General features: G+C 40.6%; 1 protein-coding gene and 1 long non-coding RNA gene across 2 annotated transcripts; one reads left to right on the top strand and one right to left on the bottom strand.

Moving 5' to 3' along the window:
• Positions 1 to 16: 16 nt before the first annotated feature.
• LOC113117834 (uncharacterized) lies at positions 17 to 9,183 on the top strand. Its single transcript, XR_003294207.1, has 3 exons — positions 17 to 182; positions 6,935 to 7,067; positions 9,104 to 9,183. It is a non-coding gene; the product is annotated as an uncharacterized LOC113117834 (long non-coding RNA).
• Positions 6,209 to 16,773, bottom strand: LOC113117772 (NACHT, LRR and PYD domains-containing protein 3). Its single transcript, XM_026286687.1, has 9 exons — positions 16,649 to 16,773; positions 14,517 to 14,658; positions 11,841 to 11,996; positions 9,030 to 10,979; positions 8,560 to 8,730; positions 7,842 to 8,012; positions 7,489 to 7,650; positions 7,241 to 7,287; positions 6,209 to 7,111 (listed from the first exon to the last, which is right to left on the bottom strand). Exons 2-9 carry the CDS (start codon positions 14,654 to 14,656, stop codon positions 6,579 to 6,581), a joined length of 3,330 nt encoding a protein of 1,109 aa, XP_026142472.1. The 5' UTR covers positions 14,657 to 14,658; positions 16,649 to 16,773; the 3' UTR covers positions 6,209 to 6,578.
• Positions 16,774 to 17,136: the final 363 nt, after the last annotated feature.

The following is a 17,136-nucleotide window of genomic DNA, read 5'->3' on the forward strand; positions in this document are numbered from 1 at the left end:
TATCGATCCTGTCGAAAGCGGTCTTGAATATTTCTGTATATTAGGTGTAGAAAAACAATATTAAAGACAGGAAGTGCATAACAGATCCAGTGGTGTAGTTGGTAAACAGGCAAAGCGCCCTCTGGAGTCATTTTTAACAAGATGGACGCGGGTTCGAATCCGGCACATACAGCAGACATATGGTAAGGATGCCGTATCCCTAAGAACATACCCGAGAATACTGCTATCAATAAATGCTGTTGAAGTACTGTTCATTCTTAGTTCATGTTAAATATTTAAATAATGTTAACTAATTATACCTTATTGTAAAGTGTTTTTAAAATAATGTTGAAATTGTTCCTTTGGTTATTATTTTGGAATAAATGTATGTATAAATGCATAAAACACTACGACGTGTATAATTAGTATTTAATTAAAATTTAATTATATTTGTCCTCTCTTATTTGTGTAGCCTACGTTTATTTAATCAAGAACATTTGTTTGCTAAACATTAAAGGATTAGCTCAACCACAAAAAAAAAACTTGTACCCTGACACAGACTGAGACACAATATGGTCAAATTTAGGAGGAGCTTCTCGCAGTTGTATTTGCATGTGCTAAGTTTCATGACTATATATACACAGAAAGAAAATTCTCATTGAAACAGATTATCAGCAATTGGTGCCAATTCCACACCAGTACGATTACAAACATTACAATGATGAAGAGACTCCAGAAATATGATTTTGTGATAAGTTACAAAAAAGGAAAACAAATGTATCTGGCTGATACTCTTTCCCGTGCCCCCATGAAGAACACAGTAGTGCAAGCCGGTGAAAATACTGATTTTGTGGTACACTGTTAATTATTTCCCTGCTAAATAACAGAAAATTACTGGCAGCAGCGTTACCATTTATTTCCCTATTATTTTAACAATTAATTCCTGTTAATGCTTTTGTACAGTGCAATCCCCGTAATGTTTTTTTGAACTGGAATTTACTGTGAATCACAGAAAAAACTGGAAACAACTAATAGCTCCGTGTTGAAATTAACTTTTTTTTTTTAATTATAATACAAACACTGACAGGTAAATACTTATAAATGTAGGCTCACATGGATCAGACCTATCACATAAATATATTGTATATCATGTTCATTGCTGACATCTGCGGTCGCTGGATGGAAAATAACAACTGCATCTGTCTTAAACTAGCAAAGACACTTGCATTTGGCTTTGCACTGTGTCGGTGCAAGATAGGGCCCTAAACCTCATCATTTAATATTCCATGAACTGCTAAAATTCAACTAAAAAGACTCAAACCAAGGATATAGACTGTAACATCTGGTCACATAAAAAATGTTACACTTAGCCTCAGATTAATCACAAACAAATCTAATTTTCTCATGTTCATGGCTTAAAAAGTAGGAAATACATTTTTAAACCCAAATACATTGTTCATTATAAAAATTTAAAATACTGAACCTCAACACTAAAATTCAACATGAACCCATTCAAACCAATACTTAACACTTAAAGGGTTAGTTCACCCAAAAAAGAAAATGTTGTCATTAATAACTCCCTCATGTCGTTCCAAACCCGTAAGACCTCCGTTTATCTTCGGAACACTTTCAGTCCCTCCATTGAAACTGTGTGTTGTCACGGTTTTCGCTGCCTGAAGGAACACGGAGCCGAGGATAAACGAAATAAGGCTTTTATTATATCCAACACAGGAGATATCCAACATGGAGCACAGAGGTAGGCACACGTTAGTAGCAAATGAAGAGACCCGACAAAACAGAACTGAAAGGTAAAGGCTTATGTACAGAGGATAATGGGGAAACACAGGTGGATGGAATAACTAAATTAACAGGGACATGGAACACATGAGGAAGATAATAGACACACCTGGGAACTAATCAAACTAAACACGGAAAGACAGAAACTGGGTCACGGGCAAAAACACATTAAATGAGTCCAGGTGTGACAGTACTCCCCCCTCCCGGTAGGTGCGTCCTCGCACCGTAGAAACAGAGGGAGGCGTGGGTGGGAACTTGGGAGGAGGTTCTGGTGGAGGACGGACTCCCAGGAGGGGGCCAGCAGACAGGGACCAAGGAGGAAGGAGCCAGGGAGGAGACAGGAGCAGGAGGAGCCAGATGGTCCACCAGAGACCAGCCAGGACGGAGATCCAAGGTGGGGTCGACGGCAGGAGGAGCCATGGTGAAGGAAGGGTCGACGACACCAGGGGGCCGACAGGCGGAGACTGCACCGGTGGGTGAGGAGCCCAAGATGGAGCAGCACAGCCGCAGAGCCAGGGGGACATCGAGGTTCCGGAGGGCCTAGGTGGAGCAGAAGGCTCAGGCGACCAAGGCGGAGGCAGGGTCCTGGCAGACCGCTGTGGAGCCGGAGCGACCGAGGATGGAGGTGGAACTGGAGGGAAGGAGGAGCCTGACAAAGCCGGAGGGATGGAGTGACGAGGTGGAACCAGACGAGAGGAGTCCCGAGGCAGCGGATGGTCGACGACTGACCAAGGTGGAGCCGGAGGGACGAGGGAGCCCGGTGGAGCAGGTGGGATGACAGGCCACGGTGGAGACGAGGGAGCTAAGAGCCAAGGCGGAGTCGCTGGGTCGAAGGACCGAGGAGGAGTCCAGGGCTCGGAGGCTGGAGGCGGAGACAGGGCCTTAACGCGCCAAGGCGGAGCTGGAGACTGGCAGTCCAGCGGCGAACCATCGCGCCCCGATGGCGCGGACTGAGGGTGAGCTGCGGGACTGACTGGCACCAGCAGGGATGACGAGGAACTGGCTGGTCTAGGAGGAGGAGAGAGAAGGATGGGAAGGACAGGAGGATCAGGGCTGGACGGAACCAGCGAAAGTGGAGCAGAGGGACCAGCAGGTCCTGGAGGAGGTGGGAGAGGGAGGCCGGGAGGGAACACAGGAGATACAGAAGATTCAGAGCTGGGCGGAAACCAGCGGAGACACAGAAGATTCAGGGCTGGGCGGAACCAGCGGAGACACAGAAGATTCAGAGCTGGGCGGAACCAGCGGAGAGACAGAAGATCCAGGGCTGGGCGGAACCAGCGGAGAGACAGAAGATTCAGGGCTGGGCGGAACCAGCGGAGAGACAGAAGATTCAGGGCTGGGCGGGACCAGCGGAGAGACAGAAGATTCAGGGCTGGGCGGGACCAGCGGAGAGACAGAAGATTCAGGGCTGGGCGGGACCAGCGGAGAGACAGAAGATTCAGGGCTGGGCGGGACCAGTGGTGACACAGAAGATTCAGGGCTGGGCGGAACCAGCGGAGAGACAGAAGATTCAGGGCTGGGCGGGACCAGCGGTGACACAGAAGATTCAGAGCTGGGCGGAACCAGCGGAGAAACAGAAAACTCAGGGATGGGCGGAACCAGCGGAGAAACAGAAAACTCAGGGCTGGGCGGAACCAGCGGAGAAACAGAAAACTCAGGGCTGGGCGGAACCAGCGGAGAAACAGAAAACTCAGGGCTGGGCGGAACCAGCGGAGAAACAGAAAATTCATGGCTGGATGGAACCAGCGGAAATGGAGCAGAGGAAATGACTGGAGGAGGTAGGAGTGGGAGACTGAGAGGGTATACAGGGGAGTCAGGGCTGGACGGAACCAGCGGAGAAACAGGAATATTAGGGATTACCTCCATAGACCAGTCCATCATATCCAGAACTTGCTCCATATGACCTTCAGAGACTACATACAGCTCACCCTCAGTCGCAGGAGTGTGGGCAGGGCTTTCCTCCACGCCCTCGATCTCCACGAGGACTCCCACGATGCACGGTGTTGCCGGCTCACACACCTGGTCAGTCGCGCTCTCGAGTTCCGGCTCCCTGTCGGTGAATGGCTCGGGCTCTGCGGCTGCGGTGGGCTCTGGCTCCGTGTAGCGAGTTGGTGGCTGGCTGGTCTCTGGGTAGGGAGTGGGACTGGCGAGATCCTCTATGGGGCTGACGGTGAAAGATGAGCCATTTCTCGCCAGAGTCCACTCCACGTATGCGGCGAAATCCTCCCGAGGACCATCTTCGGACGACAACGCTCTGCATTTGGAGTTCAGGCTGGTGTTGTAGAAGGTGCAGAGCGCGTCGTCCGGGTAGCGGGTGGCATTAGCTAATAGCAGAAACCGTCTGGTGTGGTCCTCGAGAGAGCGTCCTTCCTGCTCCAGCATGAGGAGGAGGAATCCGGGGCTAGAGAGGGGATCCATCAAACATTACAAAACAAAAAGACTGAGAAAAAACGAAAGCAAAACGGAGGGAAAGACGCAGCTTTATGCTGGATTTAGATTGTATTATTCTGATACTTCAGTGTCTCTGTGTGATTAAACAGCTTCCTGTGAGAAACAACTGAGACACAATTGAGTGACACAAAGAAACATTCACATTATCGCTCTCTTTAACTCACAAAGTTTTGAACTCTTAAACTCTTTATTCTGATCTTAATTTCACTTTGTATAAACACACATTGACTTTGATCTAAATGAGGCACACCACAAACTACTAATGTTTCAATAAAGACATTTGTAATGATTTGTATTGCAAAAAGCGTTATACAACTTGTGCATTTCAACAGAAGTTTTGTCTTTCTGAATCTCTGAGCACCACCTGAAGGAAGATTTAGGTTATAGACCATGATAAGGAGACTGCAGATCAGAAATACATTTTGGTTCAAAAATAGCAAAAACTACGACTTTATTCAGCATTGTCTTCTCTTCCGTGTCTGTTGTGAGATTCATGGCTGGATGGAACCAGCGGAAATGGAGCAGAGGAAATGACTGGAGGAGGTAGGAGTGGGAGACTGAGAGGGTATACAGGGGAGTCAGGGCTGGACGGAACCAGCGGAGAAACAGGAATATTAGGGATTACCTCCATAGACCAGTCCATCATATCCAGAACTTGCTCCATATGACCTTCAGAGACTACATACAGCTCACCCTCAGTCGCAGGAGTGTGGGCAGGGCTTTCCTCCACGCCCTCGATCTCCACGAGGACTCCCACGATGCACGGTGTTGCCGGCTCACACACCTGGTCAGTCGCGCTCTCGAGTTCCGGCTCCCTGTCGGTGAATGGCTCGGGCTCTGCGGCTGCGGTGGGCTCTGGCTCCGTGTAGCGAGTTGGTGGCTGGCTGGTCTCTGGGTAGGGAGTGGGACTGGCGAGATCCTCTATGGGGCTGACGGTGAAAGATGAGCCATTTCTCGCCAGAGTCCACTCCACGTATGCGGCGAAATCCTCCCGAGGACCATCTTCGGACGACAACGCTCTGCATTTGGAGTTCAGGCTGGTGTTGTAGAAGGTGCAGAGCGCGTCGTCCGGGTAGCGGGTGGCATTAGCTAATAGCAGAAACCGTCTGGTGTGGTCCTCGAGAGAGCGTCCTTCCTGCTCCAGCATGAGGAGGAGGAATCCGGGGCTAGAGAGGGGATCCATCAAACATTACAAAACAAAAAGACTGAGAAAAAACGAAAGCAAAACGGAGGGAAAGACGCAGCTTTAAACTTTCTTTTTTATGGTCGGGTCTTCTGTCTCGGTTTTCGCTGCCTGAAGGAACACGGAGCCGAGGATAAACGAAATAAGGCTTTTATTATATCCAACACAGGAGATATCCAACATGGAGCACAGAGGTAGGCACACGTTAGTAGCAAATGAAGAGACCCGACAAAACAGAACTGAAAGGTAAAGGCTTATGTACAGAGGATAATGGGGAAACACAGGTGGATGGAATAACTAAATTAACAGGGACATGGAACACATGAGGAAGATAATAGACACACCTGGGAACTAATCAAACTAAACACGGAAAGACAGAAACTGGGTCACGGGCAAAAACACATTAAATGAGTCCAGGTGTGACATGTGTATGGTATACTGTCCATGTCCAGAAAGGTAAGAAAAACATCTTCAAAGAAGTCCATGTGACATCAGAGGGGCAGTTAGAATTTATTGAAGCATCGAAAATAAATTTTGGTCCGGAGTAAATGAATTACTCCGGGATATTTGTGTATTTTAACTCAGAGGGAGTGTCAGCAAAAAAGTTAACAGCTTAAGTCATTTGTGGATTAATGCTTATTGGAGACGAAAACCATTTCAAACGATTCAGTTCAATTTGTTAAACTGGTTCAAGAAGATCTGGTTACATCGAGTGATTCGTTGACGAAATGGATATCACTAAACTGCAGTGTTTTGAACTCTCTCTCACAACAGACACGGAAGAGAAGACAATGCTGAATAAAGTCGTAGTTTTTGCTATTTTTGAACCAAAATGTATTTCTGATCTGCAGTCTCCTTATCATGGTCTATAACCTAAATCTTCCTTCAGGTGGTGCTCAGAGATTCAGAAAGACAAAACTTCTGTTGAAATGCACAAGTTGTATAACGCTTTTTGCAATACAAATCATTACAAATGTCTTTATTGAAACATTAGTAGTTTGTGGTGTGCCTCATTTAGATCAAAGTCAATGTGTGTTTATACAAAGTGAAATTAAGATCAGAATAAAGAGTTTAAGAGTTCAAAACTTTGTGAGTTAAAGAGAGCGATAATGTGAATGTTTCTTTGTGTCACTCAATTGTGTCTCAGTTGTTTCTCACAGGAAGCTGTTTAATCACACAGAGACACTGAAGTATCAGAATAATACAATCTAAATCCAGCATAAAGGGGTTCAGTGAATGTGGTGTTGAATGTGTGCAAGTGAGTGAGTGTGTGTGTGTCAGAGATGTTGTAGAAGGACAGAGTGCCGGCAGACCAATCCAGATACACTCCTATTCTGTTAGAGAGATGTGAAGGGACTGGTTTGTTTGTTTTCTTATTACTGTGCCACAAAGTAAAACTGGCATATGAGCAGTTTAGACTCCAGGAAGTGTCATTGTATCCAAACCATGAGTTCTCACCATGTCCTTTCCTGCTGATTGCTTTATATGTCACTGATATATTAACCCCCGCACCCCTCCATTCAGCTTCCCAGTAACAGCGTCCAGTCAGACTCTCTCTACACAGAACCTGATGACACTCAAATCTCTCTGGATGATCAGGATAGGGCTGCTTGTCTGTCACACGTGTCACCTTTCTGTTCCTCTCAGACAGAGACAGGTGAGTGCTTGATGTGTTTGGATCCAGTGTAAGATTGCATGCATCTGAACACAAGAGAAATTATTACATTTGTAACACTCTCACACCAAGAAAACAAACAAACAAATAAACTTTGATCTAAGGTATTTGTGTGTGTGATAGAGAGAGAGAAAGAGAGAGGGAAAAAGACTTACATTTCCGTAGTCCTGCTGTAATCCTGAACTCTCCTCCATGGTCCAAACTATAAGAAAAACAAAATAATATACAAATACAAAACCAATGTTTAAATTAATGTGTTAGTTAGTTCTCAGCAGCAAAATGTCTTTTAGGTCAGTGGGGTTAAATAATTTTGATTGCAGCTGTACATGTGAGTTTATAGTGTATGCATGTACACATGCATGTACAACACACATGACAGGATGATTGTTATTATTGAACATACTTGAGTTGGTCCAGTCTGTAGTTTGGATCAGAAAGCAGCTTGACCAATGATTGTCCTGGGTGATTGTAGCTCAGATCCAGCTCTCTCAGGTGTGAGGGGTTTAAACTCAGAGCTGAAGCCAGAAAACAACAGCCTTCCTCTGTCACCATACAGCCAGATAATCTACAAACACACACACACAGACATCATATAATCTGGGACATTAATCAGTGTATCAGTGAATAAATCATTTTCAAAAACAATGCGTTTAAGACAGAATGAATTTTGTTAACTCAAACACCTAAGAGATCAGGACCAGAGCAGAGTACATCTTTAATTTCATAACTATGTTAATCTTTATCAGTTTTTCTTACCTCAGTATGGTGAGTTGACAGCATGAACTCTTCAGTCCATCAGAGAGCAGCTTTACTCCTGAATCCTGCAGGCCATTGTTACTCAGGTCCAGCTCTCTCAGTGAGTTTGATGATTGTAGACATGAAGACAAACTTTTACAGCACTGATCAGTGAGATTACAGCCAGCAAGTCTAAAACACAGGATGAAATACACATCAATAATAAAGAGATGGTGGGATAAATATGTTCTGTGACTAATATTCTGATGTTCGTCAGATGGTAAAATAAAATATTGACTGCAAATATAGCAAAACAGAGTGGTTTTCACACCATGACTGCAGTGCTCTATTAGTCAGATAGTAAAACTTTTTTTTGCTACATCAGCATAAAATATGGTTTTATATAGCTATGTTGGCTATTGCTTAAGTCAGAGGTTAAATTCCCACACAAAGTCCAATATAAAAGGTAAATAATAAATGTACAATTTCACCCATGACGAAATCTGATATATAACAGGAAATGCATGTAAACACAAAAATGTCCACTCTTCTATACTTTATTTTTTTGTTGTTGTTTCAATAAACCAAAACATTTTTAAATCAACAAGCTAGAGCAATTACAAATACAAAATCTTCAGACACATTGGGGTCTGCTGATATATTACAAACTTCCAGGAGATCAGTTCCAGAGCAGGGGACATTTTTAATTTCACATCCAAGAAACCTTTAGTTTTTATACCTCAGTATGTTGAGTTGACAGTGTGAACTCTTCAGTCCATTAGAGAGCAGCTTTACTCCTGAATCCTGCAGGCTATTATAACTCAGGTCCAACTCTCTCAGTGAGTTTGATGTTTGTAGAGATGAAGACAAACTTTCACAGCACTGACCAGTGAGATTACAGTGAGTCAGTCTACAACACAGGATGAAATGTGCTTATCTTAGCAACACATATTCAATGTTCAAAAACATGTGACTTCAGAATCACAGTCAAGAAATAAAGATGACGTAGGACAGATAAACGCAAAAATAATTTTGGCTTTTACGGTTACTCCAGGTAGTATACAACTTACAACACAATGTGACATTTCAAAATATAAACATACATTTTGATTACATATTAGTTGAAATGGCTGAACAGAGTCGTGATTTCATGTGTCTCAACAAGACATACATTCAGTTTCATCTTTAAACACATAAATGAGTACTCACAGAGCTTTTCTGCATTTCACCACAGCTGGTATCAGTCTCTTTCTACCCTCATCCGATGTGTTGTATTTTCTCAGATCAAACTCATCCAGCACCTCGTCTGATATCTGAAGCATGTAGGCAAGTGTTGAGCATTGAGACGGAGAGAGTTGATTGTGTGAGTGATTCTCTGATTTCACAAACTCCTGAATCTCTCTGTACAGACTTTTATCCTTTAATTCCAGCAGACAGAGTAACAGATTTATGCATTTGTCAGCCGAGAGACCTATATTACTCTTGATTGTATATTCAATGTAATATATGATTCTCTTGATGGTCTTTGAGCTGTTCACTGTGTGTCTCAGTAGATCCTTTATGAGTCTCTGACTGGAATCCAGTGACACGCCCAGCAGGAACCGCAAGAAAAGATCCAGTTGTCCATTTTCACTCTGTAAAGCTTTATCAACTGCTGATTTTAGTAGATCATTCAGAGAGAGACTGTACTGTTGGCATGTTTTATTCAGAAATAAATTCAGTGATTCTTTTTTCTTGGTGATATGGCAGTTAAGCAAGAAGAAAGCACCTAGAAACTCCTGAAAGCTCAGATGAATGAAGCAGTAGACTTTCCTCTGATAAATCACAGATTTCTCCTTAAAGATCTCAGTGCAAATCCCAGAATACACTGAGGCAGCAGTGACATCTATCCCGCTCTCAATCAGGTCCTCCTCATAGAACATCACATTGCCCTTCATCAGCTGTTTGAAAGACAGTTCAGCAAGTTTCACAATCACTTCTCTGTTGGATCTCAAGAGTTTCTTTAGGTTTTTCTCATCATACTTCTGATTCTTCATGTTGATCTGAGTCAGCAGGAAGTGGATGTACATTTCAGTCAGAGTTTGAGGGATTTCTGCACTGTCATCTTGTTTCAGGAGGTTTTGAAGCACAGTGGCTGAGATCCAGCAGAATACGGGGATGTGACACATGATGTGGAGGCTTCTTGATCTTCTGATGTGTGAGATGATTCTGCTGGCTTGATGCTCATCACTGATTCTCTTCCTGAAATATTCCTCCTTCTGATGCTCATTGAATCCCTGAATTTCTGTCACACGGTTGATGTATTCTGAGGGGATCTGATTGGCTGCTGCTGGTCTGGAGGTGATCCAGATGAGAGCAGAGGGAAGCAGCTCTCCTCTGATTAGGTTTGACATCAACACACCTACTGATGAAGACTCATTCACATCACAAAGTTTCTCATCATCTGAAAACATCAGTGTCATTCTGCTTTCATCCAGACCATCAAAGATGAACAAAACCTTACACTCCTCATAAATCTTTAAGTCCAGATCTTGAAGTTCAGGATGAAAGTCCAGCAGAAGTCTGTGAAGACTGTACTGATGATCTTTAATCAAGTTCAACTCTCGAAATGGAAGCACAAACATGAAATCTACATCCTGATTGGCTTTTCCCTCAGTCCAGTCCAGAATGAATTTCTGCACAGAGACGGTTTTTCCAATTCCAGCAATGCCTTTAGTAAGAACAGTCTTGATTTCATCTTTCTCCTCACATCCTGGTTCATGTAATCGTTTAAAGATGTCATTGCAGTAGATTGGAGTATCTTGTGTTCTGGGTGTTTTCTCCATCTGTAAAACCTCATGTTCTTCATTCACTCCTTCACTCTCTCCTTCTATGATGTAGAGCTGTGTGTAGATACTGTTCAGGAGGGTTTGATTCCTTTCCAATTTGATTCCCTCTAATATTCTCTCATACCTCTTCTTCATGCTGGTTTTGTGCTTGTCTTTGACTCTCTGTAGTCCATCATGCACTGGTTGGAAAGAAATGTGCTCCATTTGTGTCTCCTGTGTGTTTGTGTGCTTGGCTGTTTTTTTGTTGTTCTTCCTGAAGAGATTCTGAGAGTAGGAGACAAAGCGAAACAGGTGGGGTGTCACTGGCCTGCTCACATTGTCTCTTCTCACTCTGTAAAAACATTGAGATGAACAGAGAAAACTGTGAAATGCATAAGAACATAAAAACTGAAGAAGTGACAATTAAGACCCTTTCACACTGCAAGCTGGACCTGAAAAATTGATGGAACATTGCCGGGTTGCAGGATTGATTTCGGGGACCTAATAACATTGGGGGGTTCAGTCCCGGAATGAAGAAAGCTGCTTGCAAAGCAGTTTAATAACAAATTAAATGGATGCTTTTTAAATCAAAAACCTGAATTTTGAAGCAAAATTTTTATATTTAAATAATTAGTATCTAAATAATGTCTCTAATAACAAATGTAGATTTTGAAAATATTCCAAACCTCTACAAAGCCCTTCAAACTTAATATGGGAGGTCCCAATGTTTTGAGGTTTGGGCATGATGATAGTACCATAGTACTGGTATACTGTTCAAACTTACATTTCTCCATGCTGTAGTTGAATTATGCACTTTATACTGGTACATTATTGTGGAACATTATTTAATTATTATAACATTATTCATTTTTTTCTACATTATTCCATCATCTTAGAGTCACTAGAACCTGTTTTAGCTTTATCCATGGGTTTAGTTTTGTAAGTTGCAGAATTATGGCTGACCAACTGCACTACAGCTCACACTGACAACTACATATCTTTATAAATGACATATCTTTTGTATAGACTTAAAAAACTAAAGTAATCATTACATTTCTTATTAGTTTAAACAGCGCCTTTACCATTTATGATGCCCTGCAGATATCTGAGGGACAGATAATATGGATAATGGACAAATAATGCAGAACATGGTTTAACTAGGTAGAACGTGTTCCTGGGTTTAACATTCTTGTGTATCAGTTTTTCTACTCACTCAGGGTCAGAGGTCACTGCTTCATTACTGAGAAGAGGAGGGATTCCCATTGATCTCTCACTATTAACAGAAACACAGCTGGGTTCTGGAGATGCTGATTTATTTGTGTGAAAATCCTCCTCTTTCATCTCACAGATACTTGTTTTAAAGGCCATGCTGTAGAAAACCATGAAAGAGTAGAGGAGGAATAATCAAAAAAGAGAAACATTAAAATATCACTGTTGGATGTGCTTTTATAATATCTGTTTCTAAGTGAATGTTAATCTCACTAATGTAACACTGTGTTTGGTTAAAGACAACTGCACACTGTGCACTGGTACAATGACCAATGCACACTCTCTCTCCTCCTTCTCTCCACTCTCAGAGATGGATGTTTCCGAACTTATCCTGTCCAATCATTCTAGTACTTGTCCACTTGATCCGATTCCCACTCACCTCCTTCAAGCGATCTCTTCTTCAGTCATACTTTCACTTACTCACATTATTAACTCCTCTCTTCACTCTGGAACATTTCCCTCAGCATTCAAGCAGGCTCGGGTAAGCCCACTGCTTAAGAAACCATCTCTAAATCCAGCACTTCTAGAAAACTCCAGACCGATACCACTTCTACCATTCATTGCAAAGCCATTTGAGCGAGGTGTGTTCAACCATCTCTCTATGTTCCTTGTACAGAACAACCTCCTGGACAGCAACCAATCTGGCTTTAAAAGTGGCCACTCAACTGAGACTGCTCTGCTCTCGGTTACTGAAGCCCTGCGACTAGCAAGAGCAGATTCAAAATCCTTAGTACTCTTGTTACTGGACCTGTGTGCTGGTTTTGACACTGTTAATCACCAGATTGTCCTTTCCACCCTCAGAAAGGTGGGCATCCCTGGAACCACACTCCTGTGGTTTAATTCCTACCTCTCCGATAGATCCTTAAGTCTAAGTCAAAACAACTTGCTACTGGGGTTCCTCAAGGCTCAGTACTTGGAACACTTCTCTTCTCCATCTACATGATCATCATTAGAATCTGTCATTCAGAAGCATGTGTTATCACTGCTACGCTGATGACACCCAACTCTACTTCTCATTCCAACCAGATGACCCGACAGTAGCTGCTCACATTTCAGCCTGTCTGAGTGACATTTCTAGCTGGATGAATGACCATCACCTTCAGCTCAACCATACTAAGACAGAACTCCTGTTGGTTCCAGCTAACCCATCGTTTCATCACAACTTCTCTATACAGCTGGGTTCGTCAAACATAACTCCTTCCAGGAGAGCAAGAAACTTAAGAGTTGTGATGGATCATCTGTTAAGCCTAATACAACATTAGGAAGATTAGACCCCTCCTGTGAGAGCAAGCCACCCAACATCTTGTCCAAGCTCTTGTTCTCTCCAGACTGGACTATTGTAATGCTCTCCTGGCGGGTCTCCCTGCATGTACTATCAAGCCTCTGCAACTGATCCAGAATGCAGCAGTTAGGGTTGTCTTCAATCAGCCCAAAAATGCTCACATTACTCCTCTCCTTATCAGGTTACACTGGCTACCAGTATCCACTTGCATCACATTCAAGGTATTTTTTATTGTTTTATTGTTCTCATTTAAAAGCGTCTGCTAAATGATTAAATGTAAATGTAAAAACTCACATAAAATGACAAATAACCAGCACTTAACCAATAGTATATTCTTTTGTTGAAGCCACCAGCCTGCATTATTTCAACTTATTTTAAAGATAATCATATTTAACAGTGGAATTTAAGGTGTAAAATTTATTTTTACCAAATGAGCTCTTCAGCTCGAACCACTTATATGAAGCACAGCAAAGGTCATCAGGTTTCAAATATTTTTATGCTTTATGCTTTTTTTTTTGTTTGTTTCAAATAATGTTGTAATTTATCTTGTATGAGATACATTAATGGAAAAAGTGCTTCCAGAACCAATGCTACTGAAAAGGTAGGACGGCACTAAAGCAATCTATAAACACTGACTGCTCCAACACCTTAGAATCTGAGCAAAATGATATCATGCTATAATCATTGAATAAGTAATTGTGACAATGTTTGTATGTACCCTTATGAAACAAAAATATATTGCAGTATATTGGAAAATATCATGTAATATATTAGGAATATATTCTTATATATATTTATTTTTTCCAATATATTGCAATATATTGAAAGCGGCAATCATTTGTATATTTTGCAATATATTATATAATATATGTATCATCAATATATTATTAAATGTATTCAAATATATAAAATATAAGAAATTAAAAAGGGAAAATAATATATTGCAATATATCACAATATATTTTAAGAAATATATTGTTAAATATATTTTCCTTTCGTAAGGGTATCCCCTCTCTCTAGGGTCCTCACCGCCACATCTCATCCTTGCTCTGAGTTGGCTTCGAACACGGGTCTCGTTACATCCCTAATATTGACCACATTTACATTAATATGTAATGTCAGAGGAGATTACCAGCTAACTCCAGATGATTAAATGTTGGATAAATCACAAATTTATTTTAGATAAATACTCTACAAATCTTCAAATGTTAAATGATAAAGTTCATGACAGTACAATTATAAAAATATGGAACAAGTATAGCATTTTCTGGCTTTTCTGAAATATTTTGAAAAAAACCTGATAATGTTTAACCTCATCAGTTAAATGTTTATACTCACTCTGCCCCATCGCATAGAAGAGGAGGGATTCCCATGGATCTGTCACTCTTTATAGAAACACAGCTGGATTCTGAAGATGCTGCTTGATGTGTGTGAACATCCTCCTCTCTCTTCTCATAGAGATTCTTTTTTACAGGCATTGCTGTAGAAAAATACACAAATATGCAACTAAATTTACTTCTTTAGATGCACAATAGAAGTAATGGAATCTCTGCCAAACAATATTACAGCATGTAAAAAAAGCTTTGGATGAAAAAACAGTCAAAAGTTCAATTTCTGCCAGTGGTGTGTTCATCTTCAGTTCTCTCTTCACAGCAGTTCAGTCAGTGTACTGTTTGAGTAAATGAATTACTCCGGGATATTGGTTTGTTTGAACTCAGAGGGAGTGTCAGCCACATTAAAAAAGCTAACAGCTCATTTGTGGATTAATGCGTATTAGAGACGTGAACCGTTTAAAACGATTCAGTTCGATTTGGTGAACTGGTTCAAGAAGAATCCGGTTACATCGAATGATTCGTTCTGAACCGGATATCACAAACTGCTTTGTTTTGAGCTCTCTCATAACAGACACAGAAGAGAAGACAATGCTGAATAAAGTCATATTTTTTGCTATTTTTGGACCAAAATGTATTTTCAATCCTTCAACAAATTCTAACGGACCCTCTAATGTCACATGGACTACTTTGATGATGTTTTTCTTACCTTTCTGGACATGGACAGTACCGTACACACAGATTCAATGGAGGGACAGAAAGCTCTCGGACTAAATCTAAAATATCTTAAACTGTGTTCTGAAGAAAAACTGAGATCTTACAGGTTTGGAACGACATGAGGGTGAGTTATTAATGACATAATTTTGATTTTTGGGTGAACTATCGCTTTAAGTAGTGAAAGTAAAATTACAAGTAAATGCAAAATGGAAAAGAACTATATATATATTCACTACTCACACTACTCACACTATTATTTCTTCAATTTTGTATTTTTGGGTAATAATAAGGATCACTTCATCCCTTACTTAGTGTCTTTCATTCCAACATAAAACATTTCTAGAATCTGCATCTGAAATAGTATGTATTAACCTTAATCTGTTTTAAAAAAGGTATTTATACAGTTTTTGTATACATATTTATGTTTTATGATACATAATTATGTATCTATTATCTAATTAAAACCGTAAGTGACAGCAAGTTAATGTTAATGAGTGAGTCGCTGAGATTCAACCGATTCATTAAACTGCTGATTCATTCAGAAATAAATCATTTGACTGTATTAATGAGTGAATCACTGAATCATTTATTCAGCTTATTCATTCAATAAGTAAACACCATCCAAATTCTCAGAGATGCATTTGTTGGCACAATTGAGCAAAAACAAGCAATATTATGTCTAAAATATAAGTCACTTATTGCTTTACTGAACTCATATAAACAAAATGATTATTAAATGTATTCATACATCTGCAAAAAAAAAAAAAAAAAAAAAACACACCTTTGTGAGATACTGATCGATAACTAAATTATATAAATATAGAAAGCATAGAGAAGAATAATTGCAGTCTACAACTTAGAATGCTTGAAATTTTGAGTTTTAATTAATGTGCGTGCACCCTGTGTGTGATTTTGTGATATAGCAGGAGTAGTAGTTGATTCTGATGACTGTGATTAGATTCAGTGTGATATAGGCTACACGTATGTCAGATGTCGCCACCTCAAAAATTCCTGTCCCCTTCTTGGGGAAATCATCCGCGGTTTGTTGTTTGCACGTGAGCAAAGTTGTTTTTATGAGTCTGACTTGCAAATGTCAGATTACTAATTCTGCTTTCCTGCAGTCTGTGGTGTTCTGACTATTTTGTAGTTAAGTAATGAATATACTTAGGGGAAATGTAGAAGTAAAAATAAAAGTTGGCTGAAATATTAAAACTCAAGTAAAGTACAGATACTCCCAAATAAATACATCAGAATTCAGAAGAAAATCAATATGAATAAGAAAACCTCTCAGTAGAGACCATTTTATAATCTGAAAATACTCTTAAATTTAAGTAGGGCAGAAATGAAAGTATTTACGCATGCAGATTCACGCTGATTGATTTGTTCATGTAAATTAATCCAGAAATGTTTGTTCAAATTTACCTTTGTCTCGACGATTTACTTTATGACAAAGTAGTTAATTGTCTCCACCCACTGGCGCAAACATGTAATGAAAAATACAGACAGAAACCATGTGAAATTTGATTTAAAATAACTTGTATTATATATATATATATCTGTGTGTGTGTGTGAAAATAAATCATATTATTTACTATAAAATACCCTAATTATTATTAATAATGCATATCAAAGTTTAAAACTTTTGTGGGATCAGTAACAGTAATGGCATAATATTCAAAAAAGTATAAGTGCAGCGAGAAGTGAGAGGAGTGAATATATAGATTTTGGGAATGAGTAAGACACCTGTTCTTCCATACTGCACAATTGGAATTAAGTCAAAATTAAGTCAGTAGAGAGAGATGAAAGGAGCTGCTGTATTTCTGAGATCCATGTTTCAATCAAAGCTAAAATGTTACATTTTGAACATCTATCAAAGGCAAGAATAAAGTCAGCTTGTTAACTTGTTTGCT

The sequence above is a fragment of the Carassius auratus genome, chromosome 17 (assembly GCF_003368295.1).
Source record: "Carassius auratus strain Wakin chromosome 17, ASM336829v1, whole genome shotgun sequence".
NCBI lineage: Eukaryota > Metazoa > Chordata > Actinopteri > Cypriniformes > Cyprinidae > Carassius > Carassius auratus.

Bases quoted from the DNA above. Each gene is read 5' to 3' on its own strand.
- LOC113117772 (XM_026286687.1), bottom strand. From the start codon at position 14,656: ATGCCTGTAAAAAAGAATCTCTATGAGAAGAGAGAGGAGGATGTTCAC. The intron at 7,651-7,841 runs GTAAGAAAAACT...GTGTGTTTGTAG, and splicing joins TGTCAACTCACCATACTGAG to ATTATCTGGCTGTATGGTGA. The intron at 7,288-7,488 runs GTATGTTCAATA...TTTTTCTTATAG, and splicing joins TACAGACTGGACCAACTCAA to TTTGGACCATGGAGGAGAGT.